The sequence below is a fragment of the Drosophila sulfurigaster genome, chromosome 2L, assembly GCF_023558435.1.
Source record: "Drosophila sulfurigaster albostrigata strain 15112-1811.04 chromosome 2L, ASM2355843v2, whole genome shotgun sequence".
Taxonomy (NCBI): domain Eukaryota; kingdom Metazoa; phylum Arthropoda; class Insecta; order Diptera; family Drosophilidae; genus Drosophila; species Drosophila sulfurigaster.
In genome coordinates this window covers 23,273,082-23,285,469 of record NC_084881.1, presented here as the reverse complement: position 1 = coordinate 23,285,469, position 12,388 = coordinate 23,273,082, and the positions used below count along the sequence as shown (strand labels likewise).

General features: G+C 37.3%; 1 protein-coding gene across 1 annotated transcript; it reads right to left on the bottom strand.

Moving 5' to 3' along the window:
- Positions 1-789: 789 nt before the first annotated feature.
- On the bottom strand, positions 790-4,186 carry LOC133843641 (uncharacterized). Its single transcript, XM_062277281.1, has one exon. It carries the CDS (start codon positions 4,066-4,068, stop codon positions 868-870), a length of 3,201 nt encoding a protein of 1,066 aa, XP_062133265.1. The 5' UTR covers positions 4,069-4,186; the 3' UTR covers positions 790-867.
- Between the last annotated feature and the right edge of the window lie 8,202 nt (positions 4,187-12,388).

The window sequence follows — 12,388 nt, the reverse complement described above, 5'->3', positions numbered from 1 at the left end:
AAGTATGCCACATCCTCAAGACCTGTTGGCTCGGGTCTCGACTTAATATTTAACAGCAATACTATACATACATTTTTCGTATATCCTTAGGTTTAATTTATATAATCTTTATTTACTTTATATTTATTATGTATTGCTGACATAATTTATTTTCTGTTTATTATTTCTGATTTGCTTAAGTTGCCTAGTTAGGTAACAGTGCACCTATCTTTGTTATCATTTCGTTATTTTAATAAAAAAAAAGTATACGAAGAAAAAATGTAAATTTCAAAGTAATAAAAACCAGCTTATTTATTGTTTAAATGAAGTATGAAGTTGCTAATTTTAACACATGTTTACCTTAACCCTGAACCCAGGAATCCTAGCGTATATCGGCAAGCTATATGTATATCAAAAGATGCGTATTGAAATGATCTGTCAGCCAAGTTTCCATTCCAAGCATCGAACATAGAACTGTCTTCATTTAATAAATACCTACTATATTTACTTCTGAACTTTTTATTTTTAAAACTCATTTCTGCAAATTATTATTTTTTACTTTGCTCTTGCTTAGAGGTAACCATATCAAATTACCAGAAATCAAATCGAAATTTCGTGCACGGCAGGGAACGCCATTTTTAATATTTCTTTTAAGTAATTAAGTGTAAATAAATAATTTTTCATAATTTTATTTTAATTATTATCGGAAAATGATTTGATCAATTGATAAGTTTTGCCAGGTTCTTATAAAAAAGTTAACATACAAATTATTACAAGTACATATTTTAAATTAATTAACTAAAAATATGTAGTACAAAATATAAAATTAAATATAAAATTTGTACTTATGGAATTTATAAAATCTTCATGTTCAAAAAGAATGCAAAGTTAATGTGGGAATTTTCGCAAAAATCGAAAAGTGTTTACTATTTCTAATTTCTTACATTTATTTGCATAGTCACGATCGCGACTCAATTTTCTGGCCAGAATTATAAACTGTTCGCTGCCAGTGGAGAATAATGCCAGCAAAAAGTTGGCCAATATCTGTTGAAACTTGTCATCCAAAATATTAATGACGTGGCATGTGCTGTGGCAAGTCCAATGGAAAGACTTCAACGTATCCATTTTGACGGATTTGTCCACCTTGTGACATAGGGAGAGAAACTTTTGCTGTTCCGCATCCAACCGAAAGATAATCTCGTACAGCTCTGCAAGACGTAAATGCGACTTCAACCCTTTTTTGGTCTGAAACACGCCGCACTCGATGAAGTTGAGGTACTCGGCGTGTAGTGCGAGCAATGCATCCAGTGAGCTTGTGATGCTACAAGCATCGTAGAGACTTTTGAGGGCGCTGCCCAGGATATCATTGAAGAAGTAGTCTCGCAGTGTGGTCATGAAACCCATTAGCTTGTCGATGAACCCAACAAATTGCTCAGCCACCTGCAAGGCATCCTTGGATTGATCGAGTCCTGTGCGCTCCAGGAAGTGCACTTGCTGGCGACGAATGCGCTCGCTGAGCACATAGTCAGCATGATGCAGTTGCCACAGAGAGACAAAGCAGGAGGAATACTGCTCGATGCGATCTCCGATGAGTGCGGTCCAATGGCAAGGCAGTCTCCATTGCAAAAGGAAGCAAGACCAACATTGTTTGCCCTTACCATCTGCCTCACCCTTCAGCTGATCCACAAACAACTGCTCATTGTGCTTGTCCAGCAACTGCTTCATCAAGTTGTCCAGGAGCTGCACGTTATAGCAATTCACCGATTGCTCCAAGGCGGGCTCTAACAATTCGATCAATCCCCGAACAAAGTCCATATCGGAGAGCAGCAAATATTGATGCAGTTTGGAAAAGATTTCCAGCGGAGTGGGCAGCAAGTTCCTCAGCTGCAAAAGCAATGCCTTGGATGTCTCTTGTTGCCGAGATAGAATGATTTCTATGAGTGACTCTTCATCCATCTCCTCGTAGCATTTTCTGCATGCTTCATTCAACTGTTGCTGCAGCTGCTCGGCGTAAATCAAAGACTTTAGCTCAACATTCAGCCACCTACGTGCGTATCTATGACTTCTGCCCACTCCGAGCAGCAACTGAGCCAACTCTCGATTGAGAAAAGGCGGCAGCAACTCCTCAATCAACTCGAAGTACGAATGCCAATAGAGCGGACCATCGGCGTGTTCTTTGTGCTCCACAATAAAGTAAAGTTGATGCAGCTCCCCGTTCAACAGCCACTTGCTAATCCTGCCCAGCAACGGATAAGTGGCCAACAGCAGCCACTGCTGCAGCAGCTCATCAAAGTGCGCATTAAGACCAAGCTGCAGATGCAGCGATGTCAGCAGCGAAGCTTTGCTAGAGGAGAGGGCACTGTAGATCTCGCCATACCATTGGAAGCGGAGCTGATGGTCCCGTGTGTGCCAGTAGATTTGCAGCATATTCTCCGGCTGCAGCTTCTGAGCCTCATGGTAGGCATGAAGCACTAGCAGCTTATCCCGCAGACAATAGGCCAAAACCAGGCCACTGTCATCCATCTGGGACAAACGTTGCAGCAGATGCTTCGTTTTCCCGTACAAATGACCCACATGACCGATGGAGAGCAGCAAAAAGGATTCGCTGATGCTCTGCTGATGATGCGGAGAGCGCAATAGCAGACGGGCTTTCAAGGCCGAAGGCTTCAGCTGCATGCAGACAGCTCCCAGCAAGCCGGTGAGTACGTCACGTTGACGTGCCTCCTGACTGAGGTCAATCCACTCGCCACGGTCGCGATGCTGCCAGCGCAGTGACTTGTACAATTCTTTCTCCTGCTCCGTGAGAAACTCCTGCAGTCCCATGCGCGCTACCACATTAACGTTCATCCCGTCATGGGTCATGTCCTGACGCATGGCTAGCTTGATGCGCTGCTTAATCTCAGTGCCATTTAGCGGACAAGTCTTGGTGGCCGTCAGCTCCGAGAACTGCAGGAGCTGCTCAAAGAAATCGGGTCCCATGGGATCAGCCTCAGAGCACTGATAGGCGGGATTGCATCTGAAGGCGAGTATAATAGGGCGAGGTGCTGCAATCACATACCGCTCATGCTGCCACCGTCCAGTACTTGAACTTGGCAGTGCCGATAGCTCTTCCATTGGCGAAAAGATTCTGCCTTCGTCAGCAGCCCCATCAATCACTGTGTGATTGACCTCGTCGCGATAAGATTTTTGCATAAAGAAGTGCTCCGATGGTTGCTCCGACTCGATCATGCTCAAGAGATCTACATGATCTCCAGGTTGGCATTCCGAATTAACTGAATAAACCATCGACTCCCTGAGTTTCGTATCAGCTCTGAGCACAAGAATAGTCAACTTTCTCTGCTCCTGTTGCCACTTGAATCCTATCCACTGAGTAGACGAGCTCGACTGCTTCAAAATGCCCTGCAAATATGCAAATGCGTTGACTTTAAACTGAACTGGCAAATACTTTACGACTTTGCTTTCCGTTTCCCACTTAAGACCCTTCTCACTCAAATGCATTTGCAGTTGATCACAGCCCAACAAGGTTGGTAAATTCTCATTCTGTTTGACACAGCCCAACACAGTTCTCTCTTTGCACGGCAACTGTAATTGATACAGCGCATTGATTCTGTTCGCCAATCGAGAACTCTCGAAATCCACCTCATTGATATGGATAATTTTCTGCACCAGTTTTTTCAGTCGATCTATATACTCCTCTCTATAAGCCAACATGGCACTAAGCGGCATTGCCTTGGGTTTGTTCGCATCGAAGAGCTTGTAGCAGAGTATCAAATAGGGGCGTCGCTTCCGATCATCGGGCTCCAGTTTGACCAGCATTCCATGCAGATAGAGAAATAGTTTCGATCTCAATTGTAGAAGTTCTCGCAGATTGCGATCCTTGGCATTGTTTTCTAGCGATTTAAAGCGCTTTTGTATGTCCAACACTTCAATGTCAGCTCGAGGCTTTTGTGGCTTAAAAACCTGCATAATGTGATCCAAATTTGGATTACTGCAGCCCAGGGAAATGCTCAGTTTGCCAAGAAGTTTAAAGACCTTGTTGCGATCCACGACAGAGGAAGCCTCCAGAAATTTCTGCTGTTCTTCAGACATTATTTAAATTACTTGCATTCGATTTTGTACTCTATGATTGGTTTTTTAAATTTTTAAATTTTCTTATCATTGGATGATAACGTTCTCGGAGAACCTCAGAGAGCAAACTATGTTAATCTCTACTCACGTATTTTTAACTTGTCAACGTTTAATTGACTCATAAATCAAAGCCAACAAACTATAGCATTCAGCAAAAATTGTCTTTACACCTTTTGGCCAACTTTTCATTCATTACGCCCAGCAAACGAAAGAGATAGAGGCTAAAAGAGAAAGAGAGAGAAAGAGAGGCTGAAATGTATGAGGGCACTTTTAACCTAAGAGCGTAAAAAGTTTTGCCACCTCCACAAAAGGAAAGGAAACTATGCACAGATAAGTGAAAAAGATTATATATGCATTGTACTCAAATTTACCGCCAACATCAGCGACAAAAACCTCCAAAAAGAGAACTCAAAGAACAGAAAAAAACATGAAACTCAGTCACCGAAATGACACACAATTTACGTGCAGACAAGTCAAACGTAAGCGGAAACAGAAACGGAAACGGAAGCAGCCATTTAAAAACACGACACTGGAGATAAATTGCGGAGTGAGGAAATGAAAAGGAAGCTGTGTAAAAAGTCTGAATCAGCTTGCAAAAGTGTTTCAGAAATTATCAATGTGATTTTCGCCAACCAAAAAGGTTTCATTTTTAAGCCAAAAATTGTTTTCTTACCACATGCAATTATTAATACAAGCTTTGGGAATGCATAGGAATAAATTTAAGTGAAAGAGAAACTAGAAGTCTTTACATACGAAAAAAAAGTTCCGAAATTTCCAGTGTTTGTGGTCTGACAATCTGGTACGCTTAGTAATCTATGGTATATTTGGAATTTATCAATATACGAAATATATCCTTCGGCATATCTTATTATTCATACTAAATTTATTATAATAAATAAATAATTTTATTGTTTAATAGTAATAACACCGAATTGTTTTGCTCTTATTCAAAATGGGTATCGGGTATCTCACAGTCGAGCACGACTGTAGTTTTCTTATTTGATTTCTTGCTTAATTCATTATTTATATATATTTTAACTTTATTTTAGAAAGTATAATATTAATTGCCCTCTTTTCGAATCAGTCCTTTCAATCTTCTCTTGTCAAACTCTTAGCTAACTAACTACTAATATCACTTGATTTGAAGTTTATTCGTATCGAAATCATTCCTCTTCATATTTCAACCACATTACTTCACAGCTGCACTAGATGTCTAGTTATTGCTATAAGTATTGCAATTGTTTCCACAATCCTGACTATTTGACAACGACAAATACAAGTTGAGCAAATGCTTACTCGCATTTAGCCATAAAACTAGCAGGATGACAAAAGAGAGAGAGAGAGAGAGAGGGAGAAGATGCTGCTAATGCTAACTAACCAACAAGCTGAGCTGACACTCAAGTTGTAGTTACCGATTCATGTGAATGTTCAACAAACGACTCACTGAACAATGCAAATAATTGTCAAACTTAACATGGCACAAAAGGAGCAAAAAATGAACGCAAAGGGGGGCGAGGAGCGGGCGGCTTACAGGGCAAATAGAAATAAGCTGAGCGACGAGCAGAGCTAAGAATGGAAGCGTATGATTTTTATAGTGCACAGCCAGCAACCAACAGCGAAGGCAAAAGGCAAAAGGCATTGTGCTAAGTTGTCGGAAATGACAAAAAACCAGCAGCAGCAGCAGCGGTGGAAAAGTGTGAAAACTTTCGATGCTCACTGTTGATTGTCTATGCTATTGGTTCTCTTCCTCTAACCTCTAACAGCTTCCCCGGTCGCTGCATTTCTCCCATTTATGTTGGCACCAGTTTCATTCGTGCTAAGCGCCTCTTTAATCGTACACAAATCGAGGCGGATTCAGGAGTCGAGAGTCGAGAGTCAACGAGAAAAAAGAAAGGTGCACACTTTACGGGGTATCTGTAGTACTTTTCACCCCTGTCTCTCCCCCGCCACCTGTCATTGGCTTTGCACATTTGAATGAACGCGAAACAGTCGATGAATTGGTTGCGGGTTGGTCGTTAGTCGTTAGACTCACTCGCGTAGTGTCATTGTCGCTGCAGCCCCTCTTAACTACCCGACATTACAATGAAAGTCAATAAATTTGATTTGACATTTGCTTACCCGCCTCCTGCCCCCCTTTTAATCCACCAGCAGCTTGTCGTGTCCCTTGTCATGGCATGCGACATTTCCTTGCGCTGATTCAGCATATTTGCCTTCTGCTTGGCGAAGAGCCTTCAATTGTAATTTTATTAAATCCCAACTCTTTGTAGCACCCTGCCTCATCATCCAACATTCATTCTGTATTTTAATGAGCATAGCTGCTGGAAAAATTGAGAGTTGTTGAAGAAAACTGTAAAGATTAAATGAAAATTAAGGTGCAAATTTAATTGTTTGTATTAGTCATCGTAATTATGAAATATTCTTCATCTAGTAAAAGAGAACTAAGTAGAATCATGAAACGATAATGATTCATATGAAGAATGGTAAAAAAAAATGTAAAAAAATGCAAATTTAAATAAACATACAACTTAAGTGCATTTTCTATTTAAATAGTAATAAGAAATTGTACACAAATCAATCCAAAATATTTATTTTTAATTTAAATAAAATTAATATAATATTTAGCGTGTTATTGTCCCGCTACATAAAGTATATATAGTATATATTCTTGATCAGCATATGGCATATTTTGAATATAGTACTATACTATATTAATACACCAACTAAAACCGTATATTTTATTTATGTCTTATTCAAAATACGTAGCTTGAAACTTTCTCACTTATTTTAAATTAATTTTGCACTCATTTTAATCCACAATATAATATATATAATAATATAATATACATATTTAAAATAAAACAAATTCTATGCAAGTAAATACTATTAGTTTTATAGCAAATTTTAAGACTGTGCCTTGATTTCTTATTTAAATTAAAATCATAGTGGGCTATTTTACAGTTGTAACAAAACAGTTTATTCTAATTTCTGTTAACTTTGATCTACACAATATTTATGTAGTTCTGGCTCTGTGGCTATGCTTCGCAGCAATTAAATAATATTTTACACAGTGCAATCAACACGAAAGCAATCAAGTTAATTATAATTTCGATTGTATCGAATTGTAGTCAGTGGTCTGTGTCTACTCATGGATGAATTCCCCCAAGCAAGCATGTTTTGGGCCAAACTTCTGTCTTGCCCTGCTACCAATTAGAAATTGACCAACGCGCCACATATAATTAATGATTCGAGCTACCGACTTGGCACAAACCCAGGCCCAAGCTGGTGGCTGCTGCACATGTAAATTTATGCAATGCAGCTCCTTGCAGTCGCCAATACATTCGCAGTCGCAGAGTCTTAGGTAATTGCTGAGGAACGTTGAGACTAGCCCAGAGCAGTAACTCTAGCTACTGTGAAATTCTGCATTGATTACACATACGCCATGTGGTCAGAGACTGAGTTATTAATTCGGAATTTAGCATTAAGTATGGATTATTTAAAGGCACCTTCAATTACTCCACTGAATACGTACAAAGCGAGTTTGACGGGGTTCATTTAGCCACGTTACTTAAATGGCAAAATGCTCTGCTTAAAATCGTAAACCAATTATAAAATCATACAAGTCATGATATGAGCACTTGCGGCAATTAGGCAAACATGCACACACACACACATGTATAGAAGGATGTTACTGCAAAGGACACGGCAATTACGTGCAACGTTTGAAGCATCATTTTATTACACACAGACACAGACAGACAGATAGACGGACAGATAGACAGACAGTCAGAGCTCTTCAACTGGAATCGTTCATGTCATAAGCTCGCTACTTAAACAAGTCGCTTGTCCCACGTCCAGTTGAAAGTCCTTGGTGTAATCCTTTTGGGCCTCACATAGAAGTAAGTAAACACACACACACACTCGCGTACACTCATATCCTTGCACAACATTTTAAACGTTTTCATCTTCAATTACATACGAACGTGCAACTACTGCTCGTCAGCTTCCTAATAATAAACGCATTCTTGCAATGAGTTCTGTAATTCAAATTAAAAGCTTATTATCTGCCAGACTTAACTGCGAGCAAGTTTCAAGTATTATTTATTATACTCTACCTCATAAAATCAAAGTGCTTTCTCAACTTGCACTTGATTAGAAGCATGTTCTTCAAATTGATTGTCTTCAATTATAGTATTAAACAAGATAAAAATAAAAAATAATTAACAGTTGTCAGCTAATTTTTCGTATCTTAAGTAACTACATATGTATTATGTATTAAAAAATAATGTTTATAAACTCAACGTGCGCACAAAACGAAAGATATTTTATAACTGTTACGAAGTCGTGGCAATATTTTAACCTAATTATTTAAGCATTATTTTATCTATAAAAAATTAAAATACGAATGCGAATCTAATATAATCATCCTTTGTCAAACCAATCCAGCGCTAATCTATTTGATTTTCAACTACATAATAATGCTTAATTTTGTTGGAAAATGTTTGCCTAATTACTAAATCCATGAAAATACCATTTGAAATAAATTGAATGTGTAGCTTGATTTAGAAATTCAGTTGAACAATCAATCATCATAATGCTAAAATCAATTTTTGTCGGAGTACTTTTTGTTATTTGGATATCTAACAAGCTGAGTTATAATGTATAAAGAACAAAATTAAGTTCTTAAGATTGTGAATTTACAAATAAATAAAAACAACTTGTTTCTCAGGAAGCTGTCGTGTTTAAGTTTACAAATGCAGTTTGTGAGAGCCACAACAAATCGTGGATGGTCATAAATAATTGTCGACTACGTGCAGTTAACCGCCATAAAGTGTTGTTCAACTTTAATGGAACTATTCTACATCCAACTAATAGTATTGTGCTCCATTCGCAAATTTTCAAGAAAGCGAGTGGTTACAAGCCCTGGGTTATCAACTACACAACGGATTGCTGTCGATTTCTGAAAAAGAGCTATAATCCACTTGCCATTTACATCAATAGCTATTATTTTGACTTTTCAAACTTTAATCACTCGTGTCCCTTTATGGTAAATTTTTAGAGTTATCAATTTCAATAATAATATACTATGTATATATTATTATTGAATCTTGTTTTATGTATATATAATCTGTTTTTATTATATTTTTTTGTACTATATATTTATTTTTAAGGGTGATCAAATAATTGATGGACTTTATCTAAAACTTGAGATGCTGAAAGGTCTTCCAATTCCGAATGGCGACTATTTGTTGGCAATGAATTGGTATTTCTATGAGAAAAAACAATTTTCTACGAATTTATATTATACATATACAGATTTACAAAAAAACAATTAACCTGCCAATTTTAAGATTAGATTGTAATTTTTGGAAAATTTGTTCATTTATCAATTTTCAAGTCAGCAAAATCGATTGTTAATAACACAACCAAATAAATATTTAAATATGATAAAAACAATTGACTACATGTATCTTAGTTGGATATGCATCTGGCAACCCTACTTGTGTTAATCTGGCAACACTGTCAACGCAAGACCTTTTTAGTATCTTTTAGGTTCTGCAACTGAATACAAATTAAAATATACTTTGTATTACATTATTAAAACTATGAATTAAACAAATTACATCAATTGTTTATAATGACTAATTAGTATAATTAAAGTTCTATATTTTTTAGGGTAGCGTATTACCAGTTCGGTGTTGAAGCCATCAAAGTGCAGTCGTGTGTTGAATTGCATTTGTCGCCTTGCAGTGCCGACAGCAAATGCATTAGAAATTAGGCTTATTACAAAGCTTAAGAATATTATTGCTTCATATGCCCAATATTTATTCACCTACTCGACATGCTTACACACACGTACACATGCACACACACACACACACACACTCACAGTAACGTAGTATAATTTATTGTCCTGGGCATAAATTTCAATTGGATTTTGCTTAAAGGACGAGTTGGCCAATTAACATAAGGCTGGAATTGAAGTTTGTTTTGTTTTGTGGCAACTTGAATTATTATTACGACATTATTTATCTTAGAGACGTGTGTGTCCGTGTGTATGGGAGTACGTAAGTGTATGTGTGGGTTAATTTGCGTAAATTGTGTGGTTATTTGTGGCTAATTGAATGCATAAATCTGCATTGAAAATTCGCACAATTGCGGTGTAATTTTAATTTAATTGCCCTAAGCCGAAGCATTGCAAATCAAATAAGTGTCGCCCAATCCCAATTTATAGGAAACCAAATCTTAAACAGAAACCGACCCGTTGGCCCATTTTAGATTAAAATTCCCATTCCCTTACTTTAGAGGTTGCTCAGCGTCATGCAGCAAATTAAAAAATTGTGCAACAATTGGAAGCACACAGCAGCAAAGCAGAAATTGTCAGGAAAATGCAGCAACGAAAAAAAAAAGAAAGAGAATAAATAAATAATATATAAGAAAGCAAGAAAGAAAAAGGCGACAAGAAATTAGAAGAAGAGCCATACAGCAAGTTGCAAGTTACAGAGCACAATAAGAAATAAGTTGAGCAATCTGTAGTGAGCAGACAGTGGCAGTGGCATGTTGCAACAGTAGCTGGACGGTCTCGTGGCACGTGCAACACTTGCCACAGTAATTGATAGCACGCTAGACTGATTCGCACTGCAATTCCAGCTTCAAGCTTTGTCCTCTTATCCCATTTTCAGTCGAATAATGCAGAGCTGCAAATTTAAAAATCCTTTAAATTACCATATAATATTCTTGGTCTCTGCTCCAGCAAGAAAGTAGGCAAACTTATTGTTCACTTCTCTAACAAGTGCCGACGAGTATGAATAATTTCCACCAACAAATACGCTGTGAACACATTGCCGCCGGCAGTATCCGCTTTTTTATTTCCTATTTTTTATGACTCCATCATAAAGGGGGAAGAGACACAACACAAATTTGGTTGTGATTTAGTGTCAACATCTTGCTAGTGTGGAAATCATCAGTTGCTTGCCAAAGAGTTGCGTTCGCTTGTTCGCCACAATAAACAGTGAGAAATTTTAAAAGTTCTTTGCAGTTTCGAATCTTTAGAAAGTATTATATCAATTTTAAAATACATTATGAATTAATGAATCAAAAATACTCAATTTTAACATGCGCTCAAGAACATGGAAGTTTGAATAAAATTAAATGAAATACTATTAATCCAAATCGTATTAATGATAAACACACAACTTTCCCACAAAAATATTTTAAGGATTATTGGTGTATCTATTCATCGAAAATTGGGGATGTAAAACTTAATTTCCTCTTACTATCCATAACTTAATTCCATTTCTCCCCTTCTCGCTATCTTTTATGATTATTTTTAGCTCTCCAAGCGCTGATTATATCTCAACTAAATCATTTTAGTTATTTCCACATGCAATCTGCACAAAGCCTCTTCAGCTGTTTTTTTTCTTTGTCCCTAATCTATTCGTGAACAATCTTTTGCAGTGTAGTCCTTGTCCGTTGTCTTTTCGCAGTGCACAAATCTATTTTAATATTTTCTTATTTGCCACTGACATTTACGAAAAATCACATAAATTGGTGCACACAGCCATTTTGTCTTGCCATTGTCATGACTTTGCCTCAGACTTCAGGCCCCGAGGCCGAAGATCCCATCTACCCATCTACCCTGTATACCGAGTAGTGCCGACAACATTCACACACGCAAGCAAGCAGAAGCCAGATCCAGAAGAAGGCAGTTGACTAACTCCCCGACTACCTTACTGACTATGCCCATCAGCGAGGTCGAGGGGATTGTCTTGGAGTAGGGAGTGAGGCGCAATGAGAATGAGACACAGCGACTACACCACACAAAAGCTGCTTTTTTCCCTTCACTATTATTCCCACGTACTTAAATTTGTATACCCTCTAAATGTATGTAATGTGTTGTGTTGTGTTGTTTTACATACATTGTACATCTTATTTTTATTTTAACTTTTATTTCTTTGTCATAGAAATCACTGAAAAAAAATTCTGAAATCAAGATTTTGTTTTTAGTACAAAGTCTGGTCTAAAAAGTGCATCAAGAGTAAGCGAATCTTAAAGTTAGAAAACACATCTTGATTTCAAGAACATTTAATATGAAACCCAAGTTTTTATTAAGAAGATAACAAAATCTTATAGTTTATTATTTATAAGTTTATCTTTTAAGATCAAGAAAATATTATTCGAATATTTGTAATAAGAATTTGTTCTTAAAGTGGTCTCATTTTAAGAACACAATTTCGATGAGTAATATTCTTGATTTTAGAAACTGGTCTTTTTTCAGTGTATA

What these genes read in the sequence shown, in the direction of transcription:
- LOC133843641 (XM_062277281.1), bottom strand. Translation starts at nt 4,068, where the DNA reads ATGTCTGAAGAACAGCAGAAATTTCTGGAGGCTTCCTCTGTCGTGGAT.